The 19795-nt window shown below is 60.9% G+C and overlaps 6 protein-coding genes across 6 annotated transcripts; 2 read left to right on the top strand and 4 right to left on the bottom strand.

Moving 5' to 3' along the window:
• Nucleotides 1-1285: 1285 nt before the first annotated feature.
• SPRG_02593 (hypothetical protein) lies at nt 1286-2592 on the bottom strand (the record flags this gene model as incomplete). Its single annotated transcript, XM_012341162.1, has 4 exons — nt 1286-1483; nt 1548-1893; nt 1974-2086; nt 2155-2592. The coding sequence occupies 4 exons, from the start codon at nt 2590-2592 to the stop codon at nt 1286-1288; spliced, it is 1095 nt and encodes a 364-aa protein (XP_012196552.1).
• A 476-nt stretch (nt 2593-3068) lies between these two features.
• On the bottom strand, nt 3069-4395 carry SPRG_02592 (argininosuccinate synthase). The gene has a single exon (XM_012341161.1). The coding sequence runs from the start codon at nt 4361-4363 to the stop codon at nt 3095-3097; it is 1269 nt and encodes a 422-aa protein (XP_012196551.1). The 5' UTR covers nt 4364-4395; the 3' UTR covers nt 3069-3094.
• A 1356-nt stretch (nt 4396-5751) lies between these two features.
• Nucleotides 5752-8231, top strand: SPRG_02591 (hypothetical protein; the record flags this gene model as incomplete). Its single annotated transcript, XM_012341160.1, has 9 exons — nt 5752-6215; nt 6265-6463; nt 6514-6689; nt 6734-7018; nt 7072-7196; nt 7246-7352; nt 7401-7538; nt 7588-7764; nt 7808-8231. 9 exons carry the CDS (start codon nt 5752-5754, stop codon nt 8057-8059), a joined length of 1923 nt encoding a protein of 640 aa, XP_012196550.1. The 3' UTR covers nt 8060-8231.
• Nucleotides 8128-9652, bottom strand: SPRG_02590 (hypothetical protein; the record flags this gene model as incomplete). Its single annotated transcript, XM_012341159.1, has 3 exons — nt 8128-8342; nt 8390-9220; nt 9270-9652. Coding segments are annotated over 3 exons (1358 nt in total), but the record flags the coding sequence as incomplete, so codon positions are not given.
• Nucleotides 9653-10535: 883 nt separating this feature from the next.
• Nucleotides 10536-11686, top strand: SPRG_02589 (hypothetical protein). Its single transcript, XM_012341158.1, has 2 exons — nt 10536-11126; nt 11180-11686. The coding sequence occupies exons 1-2, from the start codon at nt 10632-10634 to the stop codon at nt 11402-11404; spliced, it is 720 nt and encodes a 239-aa protein (XP_012196548.1). The 5' UTR covers nt 10536-10631; the 3' UTR covers nt 11405-11686.
• On the bottom strand, nt 11669-19750 carry SPRG_02588 (hypothetical protein; the record flags this gene model as incomplete). The annotated part of the gene is made up of 22 exons (XM_012341157.1): nt 11669-12241; nt 12286-13415; nt 13464-13734; nt 13781-14168; nt 14218-14325; nt 14371-14495; nt 14542-14665; nt 14711-15288; nt 15341-15713; nt 15759-15888; nt 15942-16203; nt 16250-16678; nt 16732-16849; nt 16901-17310; nt 17364-17525; nt 17578-18079; nt 18138-18400; nt 18448-18610; nt 18662-18747; nt 18796-18876; nt 18922-19260; nt 19310-19750. 22 exons carry the CDS (start codon nt 19748-19750, stop codon nt 11669-11671), a joined length of 7056 nt encoding a protein of 2351 aa, XP_012196547.1.
• Nucleotides 19751-19795: the final 45 nt, after the last annotated feature.

Here is a 19795-nt window from a genome sequence, read left to right as displayed (position 1 = left end):
TTGGCCTGCCATCGTCGACGTCGATATGTCTTGCGGCCAAGGGCGTCGCAGGTTCCATCACGCCGACGCGGCAGCAGCTGGTCGTTGCGGCGCTCGTGGCAGAATTTGAGTCTTCGTCCGTCTTCTCTGATGGCATCGATGTCTGACCTCAGAGCGTGCCACGTCACCGTGCGTTGATGGCAAGTGTTGTGAGTAAGTCAGCAACTTGGCGCTATCCAAGCCATGATAGGTCATGACACCGGTCGATGTGACTCGTCACGCAAGGAGAGGCCACGCGACGGCGAGCCCACCAAGTCGACTGCGGCGTGGTGCTGGTATGGCAAAGGTGCACCAGAGCTTGACGTCGAGGGCAAGAACCCTGTCGCTCGTGTGCCAAACGAGGATGCCATTGAGCGCCGAAGATGCTGGGTCTAGGTAGTAGACGCCGTCGTGTTGAGTAGGCTGAGCAAAGAGAGAGCGCGCGCTGGCCAAGCGACGCCACACGGGCCGTCGGTGTTGTCTCGTGACAAGGGAGCAGAGCCCGTTGCCGGCAAGCACAAGACCGATCAAGAGGACGAAGCGGTCGACCGATGGTGATGGTTCCCGTTGAGCAAGCCACGTTCAAGTCCAAGTCGACGATGTCGCAGCGCAGGTCCATGTCGAGTGTTGCGCGAACGGGCTGCAGAAAGAAGAGGAGCGCCGAGCCGAGGAGGCCGTTGGGCGTGTACGCTTGCGTGAAGGCGAGCGAGACGACGGCGACAAGCCACGTGACGTCGTTGGCAGCGAGTAGTGTCGCGTGCCACGTCGGAGAAGTTGACGCCCGAGAAGCGCAGCGCGAGTGGCGTCGTCGAGAGGACGCAGAGCGACGTCATCGATCGGAGCAAAAGCAGCGACCCACGTGATGGCTCCGACGCGGCCGAGCTCGAGCATATGGAGTCCTTCAAACGGAAATCGACTGCGCACAATGGCCAGAAACGTGACCGTCGCAACCGCAGTGGCGACGCAGGTGACGTACACAATGCCGGCGTGGAGGTACTGGGCGACGTTGGCCGTGGCCAGCGACTCGTCCGTCGGTTGCGAGAGTGGCGTTAGGAGGGTGTTAGGGTTAGGATTAGGAGGTTAGGAGTCATGCGACCAACGTCTCCGATGAACGTGACGACATCCCGTCGGCCCCATACCCAGTCGTAGAGGTATTCCATCCACGCAATGAAGGCAAAGTCCCGGTCGGTCGCGCTGAGCACGAGCGTCCGGCGCACCGAGAGGTCGTCAGTGAGGTTGATTTTGGTGGAGGCGAAAACTCGATCTGCTAGGGCGCCACCTCGGTCGCGTCCAGAGACGGCGGCAAGTAGTACGTGTGAACGAACGAAGTCACTGGATCGAGGTATACAAAGTGGACATCGCCTTGGCAGACCGCTTCCGCGTCAATGGACGAAGACGGAAGGCCTGCCACGAGCGCCGCAACGACCAGCTGCTGCCGCGTCGGCGTGATGGAACCTGCGACGCCCTTGGCCGCAAGACATATCGACGTCGACGATGGCAGGCCAAAGAGCCCTTGCGAGACGCGGTACATCGATCTTGGGACAGAGCGGCAACCCATCGAGCGTGAACAGGTTGTCGTTGCGCCACGCCGTTGGTACGGGGAACGAGGCGTCGAGAGGCGCGATGCGGTGGTAGGCGGCTTGGGCGGCGAGGTTATCCGCCAACGAAACGCGCGTGCGTTCGACGATCCGAAAATTTGTCGCACGCGCAGTGGCACAGGAACGTAGACCATATCGATCGAGCCAAACGGCCCAAGGTAGTGCGTGACGAGCTCCAAGCCGGGCCGAGAGCGGCGACGCGAGTGTCCCGTGCTGCTGGAACATGGCAGCTGGCGTCGTGTTGGCAAATGCAAAGACGGCGCTGGACCGAAGCAGACTGCAACCACCGACAAGCGAATGGTTGGACGCCACCGCGAACAAGTCGTTGGCGAGCGACCAGTACATATTTTGAACGACGTTTGCGAGCTCAAGCGGTAGACGCCACTCGGCGCCTGGAGCGTCAGCAGATACGAGACACCGTAGGTGTCGGTGATAGCATTGTAGACGCCAACGCGCTTGTAGTTTTGCCACTGGAGTCACAACGACGCCGGGGTGGCCGTGGTTTTGCCACCGCACGTGGAAGCGGTCGAGGTCAAACCGGCGATTGCGTCGTCCACGCTCGTGTGCTCGCGGGCGACGGCGATGCTTTCAAGGAGTCGCGGCCGCGCGCCGACTCTTGCAGCGGCAGCTGGATCGCTATCGGGAAAGGCCCGTTTGCGCCGCCCCAGAAATCCGAAAACTCGGTCCAAATCACGTTGCGCTGAATGGACTCCATGTACACGCCGCCGTCCGAACGAAAGTGCATCGCGCAGCGCTCTTGCCGCTTTGTCGATTGGGCGACTTGGAACGTTTGATTAAAGTCAACCCAGCAGTGCTGCACCGCCATGCGCATGGACCAGCTCGCGCTCAGCTGACGCACGGCGTACTCGATCGACGTGAGCTCGTTCAGGAGCACATGGCGGGCGTACGATGGCCAGACGTTCGTCGACGCATCGCCTCCATAAACTTTGTGAACCGGAGATCCAACGACGCGCATCGTGCCGTTGCCAGCAGTGCATTCGCGACGTCGACGAGGTAGGCTTGGTGAACCTGAACGTCAAAAGCCGCCCACCACAGGTCATTGGCGCCAAGAGCGCGAGGTACCAGACGCCACACGCCAGCAAAACCACCACGTAGGTGAGCCCCGCCGCTGCGCCGGCCCGTCCATTTTGCTTGCTGCTGCTGTCGTGAACCAAAGGCGCGTTGGCAGCCCGAATGACACCAGCGCCAGGCGCGACACGGGACATCGCAGTGTTGTTTCGTTGTCCGACAACGTAACGACACTACAATGGCCAACAACTTGTCAGTTCTTGGCCATTTGTTCGAACAGCTGTATGACGTGGCACGCTCTGAGGTCAGACATCGATGCCATCAGAGAAGCTATCAGAGAGAGACCAGAGAGCCCCGTAACACTCCACTTCCGTATCGACCGACGCGTCCAAGAACCCCACCACACACGCACGCAAGTCGACACACGCAATAGACACAGTGTTGATCGCTTACGCCGACTTTTTCTGGATGCAGTTGTACGCCTTGAGCCGCGTCGCGTTGATGCGAATGAAGCCTTGCGCGTCGCTCGGGTTGTACTCGATGTTGGCGCCGCCGCCTTCCATGTCCATGCTGGCGAGGTCGGCCGAGTAGAGCGCGACGTCCGAGTAGCGGCCCGTGATCGTGACGTTGCCCTTGTAGAGCTCGACGTCGACGTGGCCCGCGATCGCCTTTTGCGAAAACGCAATCGCGTGCCGCACAAAGTCCATCTCGGGCGCAAACCAAAAGCCGTTGTAGCAAAACTCGGCAAACTTGACGCTGAGCGCATCGCGGAGCTTCATGACCTCGCGGTCCATGCAGAGACCCTCGAGGTCCAGGTGCGCGTCGCGGAGGATGGTGCCGCCCGGCGTCTCGTACACGCCGCGGCTCTTGATGCCGACGAACCGGTTCTCGACAATGTCGATGCGGCCGACGCCGTGCTTGCCGCCGAGACGGTTGAGCTCGAGAAAGAGCTCGAGCGGGTCCGTGAGCACGGGCGACGACGGCGTCGTGAGGTTGGCCACCTTGACCGGCACGCCGTTCTCGAACGTGATGCGGATCTTCTCGGCCGCGTCCGGCGCCACCTTGGGGTCGACCGTCATCTTGAACATCTCGGGGAGCGGACCCGTCATCGGGTCCTCGAGCATGCCCGACTCGTACGACGTGTGGTACAAGTTTTCGTCGACCGAGTACGGCGCCTTGGGCGTCGCGTCGACCGGAATGTTGTGCGCCTTGGCGTACGCGAGAAGGTCCTGGCGGCCCTTGAAGGCCTCGATGAACTCGGGGTCGCGCCACGGCGCGATCGTCTTGAGGCTCGCGTTGAGCGCCTGCGCGCAGAGCTCAAAGCGCACTTGGTCGTTGCCCTTGCCCGTCGCGCCGTGCGCCACGTACTTGCAGCCTTCCTTCTCGGCGATCTCGACCATCTTCTTGGCAATGACCGGGCGCGCGAGCGATGTGCCGAGGAGGTAGCGCGACTCGTAGATGGCGTTGGCCTGGACCGCGGGCCAGAGGTAGTCGACGACAAACTCCTTGCGGAGGTCCTCGATGTAGACCTTGGCGGCGCCAAGCGCCATGGCCTTGGCCTGGACCTTTTCAAAGTTTTCGCCAAACTGGCCGACGTTGGCGCAGTAGCAGACGACCTGGAAGCCCTTGTTGACGAGCCACTTGAGGATGATGGACGTGTCGAGGCCGCCGCTGTAGGCCAGGACGACCTTGTCGCCGGGGTTCGCCTTGACGCTCATGATGGGATCGGAGTACTAGAGCAAGTTGCAGAATGAGCCATCCAAGCCCGATCCATGGACGGTCGCCAGTCGCGATCTTTTTTGTATTTTTATTGTTTATTTTATTTCTTGGATTCCAAGTGGCAAGAATTTTCCCGCGATCCATCGTCAAGTGGGTCAGACCCACCAGCTGTCACAACGGGCATCCACAGCCGTACGAGTCGTACGTGCTTCCTACGACCTTGACGCCCATGGACTTGATCGAAGAAGAAGCGCCTACTGAGTGTGGTTGCATGGACGTCAAGCAGCCAAACGCGACGGAGGCTCCTGGATACCAGTGTGGAGCAGCTAAAGGGTGGTGCGACTAGCCAATGTGGGCAGCTTTGCTACTTGAAGTCTGCGGTATGTGGCATCTCCGACGATGTCCATCGAAGCGTGCCGAAGAAGACGTGTCCTATGAGATGCTGCTTGGCTCTTGGCTGCTGCTTGGTGAGGCGACCGACAATGTACATTCTTATGGACGTCGACGTCGCGCAGAGTCCACAAGAGCACCTAGGTGTCCATTGATGTGTCGGGTGGATGATGATCGTCCTGGGTACATATGAGCTCCTGCTCGTCGTATGCCGGTCAAGGCTGCAAGACACGATTAAGACGTGGCCGAGCTTGGCATTCGGTAGCTCTCTCCAGCAGCGTTCAAGTCACACTTAACATTGCAAAGGATCGATTCACTTACTAGTGACGACGCCTCGCGTGCTAGATGCGACGCTTTGTCTGCCTCGCATGTGATTACAAACACACTGTTGTTGAAGTGGGTCTCTATTACAATAGATAAAACTATGCTAAATAAAATTGTCGGGCTTTCTTCGTTGTGTGCACTCGGTTGAGGGACTTGATTTAGGCAGGCGGAGGCAGGAGCGCTATCCGCGGAACGAGGTGACGTCGCGGCCACTCATGTTGGGCGAGGAGCTGGAGAAGACGACGAAGTGCAGGCTGCGCGGGCTCTTGTACGAGGCTGTGGTGCAAGTGCAGTTGAGCGACACGTGCCGCCTTGACGGCAATCGTCCATGGACTTGGCAGCGGTAGGTCGGCGCGGAAGACGCGATCGTTCCGGACTCGCCAGACGTTATTACAAACACACTGTTCTCGAGCTGGCGTAGGATCATCAGCGTTCATGAGGCGACAAAGGCCACGGCGACGACGACGCTACGCTTCATGACCCGGACCTAGGACTTCGCAACGACTACGCGCTTCGAGTCGTGTGTAGTGAGGACAAGCAGTGGTGTCAAATGAAAGGCTTGTGAAAGGATAACTCAGCTAGCTGCAGACAAAGCACGACTTGAGGAGACCGAGTGGCCGTTTCCGCCGGACGCTCTTGGTAGATAGTGCAAAGTGGATCTTGAACCGTCGTCATGACGCTCCTCTCGTACTACCGCGGGCTCCTCGCGCTCGCCACGTACGCGCTCTTTGTCTCGGACGTCTTCCGCTCCGGCTTTGGCATTGAGTTTACGCACCGCGCCATGATCGAGCCCCACATCTTTAGCGACAAGGGTCCGTTCAACTACGTCGTCGCGTCGCTCTCAACCGATTCCAGCAGCGACATCGTGCCGGCCGACGTCTCGCACTATACGAGCAAGCCGTCGTCGCTTGGTCTCCAGGCGGTCGCGGGCTTGTTATCGTCCCCGCCGCCACCCCCGACCTCGGTCTCGGATGTGTTCAACTACTTGGAGGTCCTGATGACGGCGCTCGGAACCTTTGGCGCGAGTCCATGGAGCCAGCGAACGCACGTGCAGGTGGCCGCGCGCGCCAACGCCAACGCCTACTTTGAGGGGAATGGGCTCCTCGGCAGCATGACCGACAGCAACGTCTCTCGCACGTACACCGCTACCATTGTCCTTTTTGTATATGGACAAAATCTGGGATAGGACGTGGGTCGCTGCGTTCCGCGCACCGTCCAACGTCTCGGCCTTGGACATTTGCGGTGACGCCAACGACCGCCCGCTCTTTTGTGAAAAGACGTGGGCGTACTGCGCGTGGATTCAGCAGACGCCGCCCGACGACCGCTGCGACGCCGAGAACCTCTGGAGTGCGGTCCACGCCAACGCGATCGCCTTGAGCCAGCCCGTCCACCTTGTGCTTGGTATATCCACAACCTCTCAACACCAGCTGCGTAGGGCGATCTCGTCGATGTCATGACGATCGAGTCCGAGTCGGACCCGATCACGTACAGCGGCAGCGGCGTCCTCCTCTCGCGCAGCACGTACGACGTGGTCGTGCTCACGCGCACGAGACGCTGCGACAGCAGTGGGGTCTGCCGCACGACGCGTATCCACGACTACCGCTACGAAGGGTACTACGCCAACAGTTGCAGTGCACTTTTCATGTCAGAGGTAGGGAGATTGCCGTCACGGACGTCGAAGAGTGGTTCTCGACGGTGCGGCTCTTGCGGGTGACGGGCCAGAGCTACAACGTGCTGCGCTTTCTGTGCCTCGTGCTCGGCTCCGTCGCCGCATCGCGCGCCAGCAGTCGGTGGGGCCGCGTCACGGACGGCCTCTCGATGCTCTCGCGCATCCCACCCCAAGTCGTTGTCTACGGCAGCTGGATCCCGCTGCTCTGCTACACGCTCGCGCTCATGATCGACGCGACCATGTTTCACTCGATCACGTGGATCGATCTTCGGTTCTCCGATTTTAAATGTGAACACATTGTCTTTACGGCTTCCATGTATGTAGGAACGCGTCGGTCTCGGACTGGGCCGAAGTGGCGGCCATCCACCTGCGCAATACGTGGCTCATGGCGCTCCTTGTGCGCATCGCCTTCTTCTTCCGCATTGGCGCAACGTGGAACACGCCGACCGGTCCCTCCTGAGCACCTTCGAGAGCTTCCGTCTAATCGACGAGGCGTAGAGTGGTGGGGTATCAAAGGCCACGTGTACGGCCTCGTCTCGATCGCGTCGTTCTTCTTCATCGTCAAGGACCCACCGCCTGCCAGCGCGCTCGTCGCTTCGTGGCCGGTACCCTCCTCTCTGGTCTTCTGGATCGTTGGCGTCCAAGTGGTGTAGATGGAGCCATCGTCGGCTGTCGCACTCATCTACCCCAACGTCTTTACAGCCTGGAACACCAAGATGGGGGGCCTCTATGCCGAAGGCATGGCGATCCTCGTCGTGCTGGGCCTCGCCAGCGGCGGCTGCTTCTTTTACGTACGCTCGACAGTATCGTCGTAGTAACGTTGTGAGGACGATGGACTAGTGGCTGGGGCCGCGCTTCTGCGACGGCTTTCGGCGCGGCCCGCACGTGTCTACAATGCCGCTGCTCTATTTCGCAAAGTCGACTGCGATCCCAGCCACCGCCGGTGTTCTCTGGGACGCGACCTTCTTGAGCGTCAGCTGGGACACTGACGTCCTCCTTCCGACAGGCGCCTTTCAGGTGCGTCTAGTCCATCATGTCGTATTCTCGATCTGGATCGCAGGACACGGAGGACCGGCACCGACTCATCAACATTGTGGCGCTCACGGATCCACTCAACTACCTCTGGCTGCACTTTCACGCGACGCGGATTGCGCTCAACAAGTACCGCGTCGAGGCGACGAAGGACGTTTTCTGGCACCCGGCGCCCGAGCACAAGGTCAACGCCGACCGAGTCGACGGCGACAAGGCGACGCTCATCGCCACGTCGCTCGTCAAGCGACTGCCGTGGCGCGACTGGGTCGACTGCCGCTAATAAGACGCTGGCCTGTTGAATCGGCCATCGCAAATCGTCTTGTGTGAATGGAGCAGTAGCGAACAAAAGGGACTACAGAAAGATACTTGGACTGAGCTTACGATGACGATTTGTACGATGTGGAAAGAGCTCGATGCATTCAAAAGAGCACGAGCGACGAGCGGACACCGAGCTTTGTCTGGGCTGCGCCGCGCGCCGACTTGAACCAGCACGTGCCGCCGTTGACGTTGCTCCACACATAGGCTTGGCAGCTCCAGTTGTTTCGACACAGGCTGCAACAATCCTAGTACAAGACAGTCGTTCCAGCGCGTCGACACGAAGAATGTCTACCTCAGCCGCCACCGCCGCCGCCGACCCGATATCAAACCCGATCCAATCGACGTTGTCTTGCAGCGCCGAGCACTTGCGGACACGAGCGGACGTCACCGCCGCATTGGCCGTCGTTACCATGCGCGCGTTCTTGAGGTAGCATGTGCGGTCCGCCCAGCTGAATGCGTTGCAGTTGGCCATGGCAGTGCACGGCGCGCAACAGTCGGACGGTGCGTCCGCCTTGACAGAGCCGACGTCGTACCCGACATAGTCGACGCCGACATCGAGCGTCAGTCGTTGGCACACGGCCAGCGACGGCGGTGTCAATGCCACTGCGGTTGCCCCGTTGTTTGCGATGGGCGACCGACGGCCTGACTTGAGCCAGCACATCCCACCGGTGGGTGTACTTGTCCACACGACGGCCGCACACGTGTCCATCGCACCGCACTTGCCGACACAGTCGATGGCGGCACTCGCTCGCATCGATGCGACGTCTTGGTTCGCAAAGTCGGTGCGGTCATAGAACTCACTGGGCGCCGCGAGACGAACCCACTGCGTCGTCGTGCCCGTGTTGCACGGTGAGAGCGTCACACCCGCGCCGGCGCAGTCCAAGCAGAGACCCAACATGTTCCGATGGACGATGCGATACGTTCGAAAGTCAATGCGCCATGCTTGGTTGCTATGCTCCGCGTCGCACGCGAGCGTTTGCACAAGATAGCGTCCGTCCGACGCGCGCTGGGCGGCGAGGCACTGGCCATTGCTCCCGACGGCGAGCGCCCCCGTGTCGACTGTGTAGGTCCATTTCGTGTTGGCCACGAAGGCAAAGGGCGAGGCGTAGATGTTGGCATAGTACTCGGTGAGGGCCGCCCCGGCAGCCGTAAAGATTGCATAGTCTGAAAACACGGTCGATCGCCGTAATGGGGCCGTCGGCGACGGTGTTGCCGTCGGCTGGCGTCGGGTGGTTGGTCGCGGTGCTACCGACGGAGCAACCGTTGGCGGCGGTGACGTTGGGCGAGGCGTTGCCAAAGGCTTTGGTGTCGGTGGAGCTGTCGGTTGCCGTCGGGTGGTTGGTCGTGGCGGCACCGTCGGGGCAACCGTTGGCGGTGGTGACGACGGTCGTGGCGGCGAAACAGACGTGGGTGGCACACTTGTCGGGACGACGCCAGGTGTCGCGGAAGGGCCCGACCATACCTGGCTTGGCTTTGGCGGCTGGATGCTGGGTCTCTGGATGGCCGTGATGGTTGGTGGAGCGGGCGGTGATTCCGTCGTCGTTGCATTCCATGGCGCGAGCGACGCGGTTGGTACGCACTCGGAAAACCATTGGTTCCACGCGTAGCAGCTCCAGCCGTCGTCGCAGCTCTGGTCTCCGTCAAACTCGCCGCCGCCACACTGCTTCCATGCGCGCAGATCGTGGAGGACCAAGTCGATCGGAGGCAGCTTGGGGCGGCAGCGGGCAACAGCCGGAGTGTCTGTGACACATTCAAATGCGGCGTCGCAACATGTTGAAGTGGCGTCGCATGTCCCGTAGTTCCATCCACAGCCAACAGAGGCGCTTGGCAGTATATGTAGCATCATACTAGAGAGACTTGGCATCCGCAAGTCGAGCTTCTCGCGACCCGCTAGCCGTCACAGATCTTGCGGTGGCCAGGGTTCGATCCCTCGTCGTGCGTTGAACCGCTCCGTCGTTTACCAACACTATCCCAACTTCAACGTCATGTATCATTAGGGTCTCATTCCTACCCCGGTGGTCCTCTGACACGACCAAGATTCCCGTGCGTTTATACGACAGGATGTGTCGTGTAAGCGTGGTAGCGTGCGGTGCCTATGACCACTGGTCTGGTCCGACCCAAAGAGACAGCAGCGAACAGCGTGGTAGATTGCTTGGCCTTAACGACGCTGCACAAATGCCGCTGACGCTACCGCGCTCGTGTGTTCGCTATTGAGGTAGAGCTGGGAAACCCATGGTGGGGAGGATGTATTTATTCTAGAAATTAATTCTAGATACAAAGACGCAATGCGACGTGCGCAATACAATAAAGGATGTGGAACGAGTGGGTGTCACGGCGGTGAACTGCAATGTGGTTTTAGCCAATCAAATCCCATCCCGGTGGGGATTTCGACAAATGCACCAATCAAAGCGCTGCAACTGATTGGGGAAACACAAAGTGTTGAAGGCAAGGTATCTTGCGTACGGTGTAGTACGCAGCAGCACACAAGAAATCTCTCGGGTCCCTCCCATCATTCCGCCTTCTGCTACGCGCCCATGACTTCGACGACGACGACGCTGCTCCACCCGTCTGCGCTCCTGCCGACGCCCGCCAAAAAGAAGAAGATCCCGCTCGTCGGCAAGCTCGCGGTCGGTGGCTTTGCCGGCGTCATTGGTGTCTCGGCCACGTTTCCCATCGACATCGTCAAGACCAATCTGCAGAGCTCGACGAGCTTCACGGGACCAGTGCACTGCTTCAAGACGCTCTTGGCGCGCGACGGTGTCCGTGGTCTCTTCCGCGGCCTCCCGCCGACGCTGGTTGGTGTCATCCCCGAGAAGGCCATCAAGCTCGCGGTCAACGACTACCTGCGCGAAGTGCTTGACCCGACCGACACGGGCGTGCTGCCGCTGCACAAGCAGGTGCTCGCGGGTGCCGGCGCTGGTCTCTGCCAGGTGATTGCGACCAACCCGATGGAAATCGTCAAGATCCGCATCCAGACCCAAGATCGGTTGCCGCTCGCAGAGCGCAAGACCGCCATCGAAGTCGTCAAGGTAGATTCTTCTGTCGACCCGTCTTGCAACATACTCATGCGTCTCTGCCATAGGACTTGGGCCTGCGAGGGCTGTACAAGGGCACGTCGGCGTGCCTCCTGCGCGATATTCCGTACGCGATCGTCTTCTTCCCGACGTACGCGACGCTCCGTGATGCGGCGGCCGACGAGAGTGGCCATGCCTCGATGCCGGCCATCGTCGCCGCGGGCTGCGCGGCCGGTGCGGGCGCCGCAGCGATTGCCACGCCGCCGACGTCATCAAGACCAAGCGGCAAATGATCGGCGCCAACTACAAGGGCACGATCGACTGCTTTCAGCAAGTGTTCGCCGCCGGCGGTGTCGGCGCGCTCTTCAAGGGCGTCGTGCCGCGCATGATGGTCCAAGCGCCGCTCTTCGGCATCACGCTCCTGGCCTTTGAAGTGCAGAAGGCCTACATGGAAAAGTAGAGCCGATTTCGTACTCGACCAGAAGTATCATTAGGATAGTCGTTAGTAGCTGCATCGTATTCTTTAAAACAAGCCCGCTTCGTGGCGCGCCCGCGCGCTACGGGGCACCCTCCGGTGTCGCTTGTGGAGGTGTCACCAAGTACTGCCGCCATAGCTCGGCGACGACGTAGAACGACGGCAAGCCGACGGTCAGCGCCGCCGGCAACACGTCGTCGGGCAAGTGCAAAGTCGACGCCAGCGACCGCCAAAAGGCACGCGCGCGACCGACGTCGGTTGCCACCGCCTTGGCCATCGCCTTGTCGTACGCTGTCTTGAGCTTGTGCAAGGACTTGGTGGGCAGTGTCAAGAAGCCTCGATCGGCGGTTGACTCGGCGTCGGACGCTTCCATGCCCGCCCACTCGAGCGCGGCCTTGGCGCTCTGCAGGGCCAAGGACCGTTGCCGCGCCGCGATGCGCGCTTGGACCGACGACAGCGTGTGCTTTTGCAGCCGCGCCAGCACCATGGTCTCGGCCAGCGCGTCGACCTGTGTGAACGGAGCGACGGGGCGCAGAAACGCCACAAAGGGGTGGGGCACACGCATGGCAGTCGGTGGGGCGATGCTCGTCACCGGTGGCGACCGCGTCGACGCCAAGAAGGCAAGACACCGCCGGCCGTTGCGTTGACAGAGCGTCTACACGAAGTCACATCATCCAAGATACGATGATGACGACGCACCAGATGCGCAAGGCAGTGGACGGCCAGGGCGGCCCACGCGTCGCCGTGCACGGGCCGTCGCGGCACGAGGACGCGCATCTCGTCGACACCAATCGTGACGCGGTAGTCGTGGGCACGTGATGACGCATCGTCGTCATATGCGTCAACGACAAGCGCTGTCGGGTGCGCGACATTGTTGACGCGTACATCGACGCGCAGTCGTACCACGCTGGGTGTGATAACGTCATCGGGCGATCCTTCGTTGTCTCTCTTGCTGGGTTGGTCGAGCGGCACGGAAAGGGTGCCGGAATAGACGCGTGCGAGGTCCAGTGGTTTCGTAGAAAGGACGCCCGAGCCATGAGCATCCACCGATATGGCATCGAGAACGCGTTGCACTGCGTGCTGATGCAGCGACATGGCGCCGCCGTCGACCTGCCTCGCATACCCTTCGAGCAGCTCGAAGGCTTTGCGGGACACGGCGTACTGGCCGAGCGTCAAGAGTTCCGTGCTGGGCGGTCCGCCATCGTCGAGGGTCGCAATAACCACCGCGGGGCGCGGCAGATGCGATTGGTTGGGCTTGGCGGCCCGCGCGAGCCGCATGCGGTCGCTGGCGTAGGCCCGCCACGGGGCGCCGCGGCGAGCCACCGCCTTCTTCTTCACCGTGTCGGACGTCCACTGCGTCGCCAGCACGAGATCATGAAACACGTGCGACGTCGTCGTGTAGATGGCAGGGCCATACACGACGACGTTGGCGAGCGTCGTTGCTCGGAGATTGACGTTTGATCCGGACGATGCTGCGAAGAGCGTACCGTGCAGTGCCGGGATCGCTTTCACATCGGGCGATGCGAGCACGGACGCAGCCACGTCCGGCGTCCATAGATCGGCAAAGACCTCTTCGATACCAAGCGAGATGTCGGCGTGGAGGAGCATTCCGTACTCCGTCATGGCATGCAGGCTTAGAGTGTGTTCGCTCACAACGCTGCTGGTATGTGTCGTCGTCGTCGTCGTCGTCGTCGTCGTCGTTGGAAGCGCATCGGGATCGCACAGCATATAAAAGTACGGCGCCACGTCGGCGTCCGCCAACTGGTCGATATCGTCCAGGGTTAGGGCTAGTGCGGTGTCGACGACCGCGAGCGCGCGTTCAAGCACATCTCGTCGCACAAAATGAGAGGGGCTGCTTCGCAAGAGAGCCCCCGCACCCTCGAGCGCGGTGAGGCGCTGGAGGGTGTGGGACAGAAACGACCGCTCGGATCGTACGCCGACCAGATGGGTCCAGAGCTCGGCCATCGTCGCGGATGCGTCGGGAGGAGCGACCGAACACTGTGCGAGCCACGAAAGTGCCTTGGCGTTCATTTCGATTGGAGGCAGCGCTGGCAGGTGATAATCGACCTCATGGACAAAGGCGGCGACCGATATAAAATGGGTCAAAAGAACACCAATGGTCTTGCAGTAGGCGTCGACGCGCCAAACCTACCGCCATATGCATCCGTTGATAGAACGGCGAGAAGCAATGTACCTCGCTTGCATCCGTCACGTAGATGTAGACAAAGAACTGCAGCGGTCGAGAAAACGCGCCGACGATTGCCGTCGTCGCCAGCGTGGCGGCCGTGTTGGGCTCATAGCTGGTCGTGGTGGGCTTGAGGTAGACGCAGCTCGATACATACGGCGGCGTCTCGAGCCATTCGATGTTGTGACCGACGCGGAGTGCATACGCTTTCGGCGCTCGGTCACCACCGACGACTTCGTGCACCGCCATCGTCAGAATGTACTGCATCGCAAGGAGGGTACACTGCCGCCGGTGCTGTGTCTCCAAGACCGATGCCACGGCCACTGTCGACGCAACCAAGTCGTTTTGAAGATCCCGCAGCCGGCGTTGGTACTGTCGCAGCGTCCTTTGAATGTCGCTACGTCCAAAATGACCTCGGCTTCGCCCTACGTTTGTTTACGACATACCTGCGCCGCGCATGGAGGATCGAGAGGTGCGTGCGCGCTTCCTCGGTAGCCATGGCGGCCCGCTGCTTGCCTTCCTGGCGCGCTTCCCACTCATGAAAGAGCTCCCGCCTACGCGCGTACTACGCCACAGCCATCCACTATGTATCGTCGTACCGCAGGCGGAGCACCATGGCGCCGTGGCGAGGCCACACTTCAATTTTGGCTTGCATGTCGCGACTTGCATCGAGAATGTAGTCAGCTGCATATACACACCGACGCATCTTGTCGTGCAGCGGAACCTGCCGCGCGTCAACCTCCAACCGCTTTGTCAGTGACATGCTGTACCTCGTGCGTTAGCACTACAGTGGCTGCTGACGAGAGCGGTTGCCGCAGCTTCTTGGCGTCAAGGAGGCAGGCCCATAGCCGCGCTGTGCCCGAATCCACCGGGCTCAGCGGATTGCGCCAGCGTCTACACACAGGCGTGAGCCGAAATCCACTTGGTCCTGTCCCGTACGTGGTGGTCTCGATCCACGAATTGAAGGCCGAAATCGCGGCCGCGAGCGCATCCCCGTCCGTTGACATGTGCGTAGATGATGGCGTCAACGTCACCATATCGGCCAGCTTGGTATACATGTCCGCGCCAGGTGCCATGGTCGGAAACAAGACGCGGCAGCCGTGGGCATCGATCGACGTCTCTCCTCGAATCGGCGCGTCGGCGTGGTTTTCGCTCCCCACACTCAGTCGGAGGCCAAGCCACGCGTCTTGGCGGATCGTGACGAGGAGGTAGCGGTTGCAGACAAAACGGACACCGCGCCACACAATCTTGGCTCGCGGCCGCGCAAACGTGAGCCCGTTCGTCGCATGGATCGTCAAGTGCTGCAAGAGCGGTTGAAATACCGCGTCCGAGTACTTGTTGGTGCGGACACACGCGAGCCAGTGGCTGAGCTTCTCGGGCGAAGCACGCAGCGCATCGATGGACGAGACGAGCGGGACAACGAGTGTCCAGTGATTCCGACGCCGCGGCTCGTACACTTGGATTCGAATGTCGCCATAGTTTTCAAAGATGAGCACGTGGCACCGGCGTCCGTCAATCTACACACATCCGACTCCGTATCCTTGTTGGATGCAAGAAGGAACGACGTACATTGGCCGCTTGCCGGTAGACCTCGTCGCCGCGGCCGCGCTTGCGACCTGCGAGCACGTCGTGCCACCAATGACTTTGCAGCAGCCGTCGGTGCAGCACTTCGCGCAGGCGAAAATACGCCAGCCGCCCGACATCAATCTCGGCCGTGAACGAATTGAGACGCATAAGCGCCATTAGAATGTGTGCCCGGGCCGTCATGACGAGCCGCTTCTGCATCATGGCATTGCCGTGACGCGTTTTGGACGCTGCGATCGCATGCTGCGCTTCGAAGATGGGCATGTCGGGGTCTCGGAAGCGCGGGCAGTCGACGAGCAAGTGAAGAAATCGCCACTCGACCCATGTGTCGACCGTCTTGGCGTCGTGCGGACGGTACCTACATCACACATGCAAGGTTCGAAGCATCGACCACATTTCATACGCTGTGACAAGGACGCCTTCGTCGCACGCAGTCGACTCGGCCAGCATGCGCACTTGCAGCATCCAGAGCTCTTGCCGCCTCGCGTCGTATGGAATCGGGTCCATACGCACCATCCGTGCCCTTGCCGCGACTGCGGAGATGCCAGCATGAACTTGCATACCAAAAGAGGTCGCAGGGACGTACGCAGGTTGTAGGCGAATCGGCGACGACTCACGACTGCGTGGAGGGCCGTGGGTCGTCCATGGTAGTGCTGCAAGACGGGGCCGTCCAGCAGCAGCAGCGTGCGGCGGATGGGCACGGGCGCATACTGGCGCAGCGTCAAGAGCGCGTTGAGGACGCGCGTCGTGGCTCGCAGCATGAGCCGTGCGGCTGTCGCCATCGCGCGGTAGTCGTTGGCGAGCAGCCGCGTGCGCTTGGCTTCGGCCGCGACGACATCGTAGCGCTCCTACGTATTTTCTCAACACTGAGGATGGTAAGTTTTCTTGGTATACTTTGGCGTGGGCCGTGAGGGCCCGTGCGCTCGCCTCGTTCATTTCGGCGTGAAACCACGCCGTTCGAGCGGCTTGGAACTGCGCTTCTTTCTCGACCACGTCGCGCGCCGACTGCCGCTTCGCGACGAGGAGGCGCCAGTTGTTGGCGTTCTCAAGCGGATCCCACGACGCTTCGCCGGCAAAGGTCGTCCGGCCTTTCTCTGAGAACGCTACAGCCTCCTTGGCGTGCACTGTCGCCGACGCGAGGGTGTCCATGGACCGCTCGACTTGAGCGAGTGCCTTTTGGTACCAGTTCCACGCATGCTTTTTGCGGTGCAACGTGTCGGTATGCAGCGCCCGCCACGCATTATAGTGTGTTGATGTGGTCGCTGCATGCGCCTCTCGGGACGCGGCGAGGGTCTCGACCGCGCTCGCGACTTGGTGGGCCCGCTACGGAGATCCACATTGTTGATATCTTGATACACTATGGAAAACTATCGTACCGCAGCCTCGCGGATCGGGTCCCAGCTCGTGCGCGGCCGCCCACCGATGGCTTTGAGGTCGTACCCTAGTATGCGATCTGTCGGCAGCGACAGCAAGTCGCACGCGCGCCGGACGTTGCTAGGCACCCATGTATTCATATCAACCGATCCAGTTGAAACAAACACACACCCGTCGACATGCGGGCGCACGAGCTGGCGCAGTTGCTCGTTGCCAATGAGAAGTCGGTAGACATCGTTCGTCGCAGGGTTGTACGCACGCACGAGGATGCGCTCGGGCTCCCGGCGCTTGCCACAGTAGCAGAGGCTCCTCTCTTGGCGAAAGCAAAAGCTCTGAAGCTGCACGCTGCGATGGTACGCCATGCGTAAGCAGTGGCTGCACGGCGTCCGCTGATGATTGACGTCATCGTTCGTCGTATCGTAGTGGTCCATCGAGTGGTATGTCACGATGACGTGCTCGCCATCCAGCTTGAGGCAGGTCGATACGACGCCGTCGCGGAGGCGCTGCATCACGCGCTGGGTCGCGGTGGCCACGACGGCCGCGTACAGCACGTTGGCGACGCTGGTGACGGTTTGTTCAAACTACAAGACCAACCAATAGAGCACAATCCAAACCAATCAAATACGCTTCGGACCTGGCGTCGGGCGTGGGCCAGCGTGCGCAGTGCGAGCGCTCGAAGGCGTGCGATCCAGCGTGCGAGCGTCCGGCGCCACCACAGCTGCAGGGTCCACGCGGCCGCCGTCATCGCATCGTACTTTGCCAAAAATCGCCGCAAATTCTCGGCCTCCAAGTGGACCTACGGCCAAGATCATGTTCCATGTGGTCGATATCATCATTCGCCCATGTACCAAGTCCCCGCGCATCACCTCGGCTTCGGCAAGGAGATCGACCATCTCTCGCCGCGAGAGCGCTTCCAGTGGCTGCTGCATGTAGCTCCGCAGCCGCGCCACAAAGGCCGCGCGCGTTTGAATGTTCTTCTTTCCCGTCTCGCAGAGTTTCGACTCGAACGCGTGGTGCCGGATGTGCTTGCCGCGCACGCGAAAGCCAGCCCACTCGCCAACGTCGGTGCGGCACCATACGTTTTTGAGCTTGTACGCGCGGGGCGGGCGCACTTGCTCGATGCGCAGAGCCGCACAGCGGTCCCAGTACAGTGCCTGGACGATGCGGGTCGTCGGGTCTTCGTCCAGCGGCAGCGTCGACGGCGTCCTCAGCGCGTCCTGCGTCGCTGCATCGCATGACGTATCGAGGTTGTTGCGACCAAGTTCGCGCAGGTAGACTTTCTGTGCTTCAACGAGCCGAGGCATGTCGAGCACTTCGTACTGCATCTGGATATTCTCCGAGGTCAAGCGTCTACAAGCATTCACCCATCGCATTGATCACTATATGGACATGTGGGTAGGGAAGGTACACGAGGTGGTGCGGGTTGGCCACATGCGTCGCGTCCGTCTCAGGGTGCGTCCACGTCACGAGATTGTCGGCGTGGCGCGTAAAGACAGCGGTCGGTAGGAGCTCGTTGGGCGCCGACGTCGGTACGGCGAGCTCGAGGAAGCGCTGGGCGTCACGCGGCGTCTCGGTCGGGATCAAGAAAGGGTTGCCGTCGAGCGGAAACGACGGACCGACATAGAGGCGCAAGGGTGTAATGGCCTCTAAAAAGCCCAAGTCCGAGCCCATCTAGGCATGGGAGTCGATACATCGTTGCCGCCAACGCATACGTATACCTTGAGAAGGTAGTTGACGTTGTGCCAGATATACGTCGGTATCCACGGTTCGACTTTGGTTTGCGCGCGGGTGCGGCATTCAACGCAGACCGTCCTGGCGCTCGAGCAGTGGCGGACATCGCTCTCGATCGCACAGTGGGCGCCGCACGAGAGAAACACATACCTACGAGACGCGTGCTGCTCCGAGTGCCATGGAATCGACACGAGAACGGACCGCTTTCGGGGCATGTGGTCGACTGTTGTGTGCAAGCGCCGCGCCTCCGAGACGACCGCACTGTCGTACGCAGCTTCGGCTTGGACCTAATGCACAAGCCATCGCATCGAGTGGCCGCGTGCACGTCGACTTACTTTGGTCGGATAGCACCCTAGGTACCGCACTTGGGTCTCCTTTTCACCATGCACGTCGGCGTCGCGGCAATAGCGTTTGATCTATGGATCGAGATCGCGTCGTTGATACATTGATAGTTGACGTACTTTGGAGAGAAAGGCGTTGGAGCCGCGATAGAGATATTTACCCGTGAGCACGGTGATGCTCACGCTCCAGCCAAGCGACGAAGCGTTGTCGGTAGCAGCATGGAGCATCGAGAGACGCCCGGAGGCCTGGACGTGCGTGCGCCACGCCACAATCGCCTCGACAACCCGCACGTTGGCGAGTCGAAGCGCGTTGAGAGCATGCACGAGCTTCTGCACTTGCTTCTTGGTCTCGTGGACCAAGTTGGCTTGGTACTTGGACATGGCCTTGGCACCGATCGCGCGCGCCTGCTCGATGAGAAGCTCGCGCGCCGCGATGGCCTTGAGCGCCGTCAAATCGAGCTACATGGCACCGACATATGATCCGATGCGATGTCCACACAGTGCGTACGTTGGCCTCGAGATCTTCTTGCCACAACGTCATGGCCTCCCGTTCGGCGTGCGAGATGTAGTAATGGCGTCGCTTGCAGTCGCTCCTGCGGCACTGCAGGAGCACCCACGCACGGCATATCGGCGGCACGGCGTTGGCGCGCGACGGCACGAGCGGCATTGGCATCGTGACGTGTGTCTGCACCGTCACCACGTCGTCGGGGCTCGACCCGTCGACGGATTGGACCTTTCGGTGCGACTCTTTGATGGCTTCCGCGTGGGTCTTGGCTTTGACCTCTTGCGTCGCGAGCCAAGACCCGATCTGCGACAGAACGTGGAAGTCCTCTTCCGAGTAGCGGGTGCGCAGCGGCAACGGAAGGCCCGCGCTGACCGGATCGAGCGCATCGAGCTGGTCCGGCGACAGTGTATCCATCTCGGTGCTACCAAACGCCTGCGTTGCCATGCTAAACCTAATCGCGAGCACTCAGCCGACGACACGCGTGGGGTC

This window comes from Saprolegnia parasitica (assembly GCF_000151545.1).
Source record: "Saprolegnia parasitica CBS 223.65 unplaced genomic scaffold supercont2.6, whole genome shotgun sequence".
NCBI lineage: Eukaryota > Oomycota > Saprolegniomycetes > Saprolegniales > Saprolegniaceae > Saprolegnia > Saprolegnia parasitica.
The sequence above is the reverse complement of the archived record's forward strand: the minus strand, read 5'-3'. Positions and strand labels throughout refer to the sequence as shown.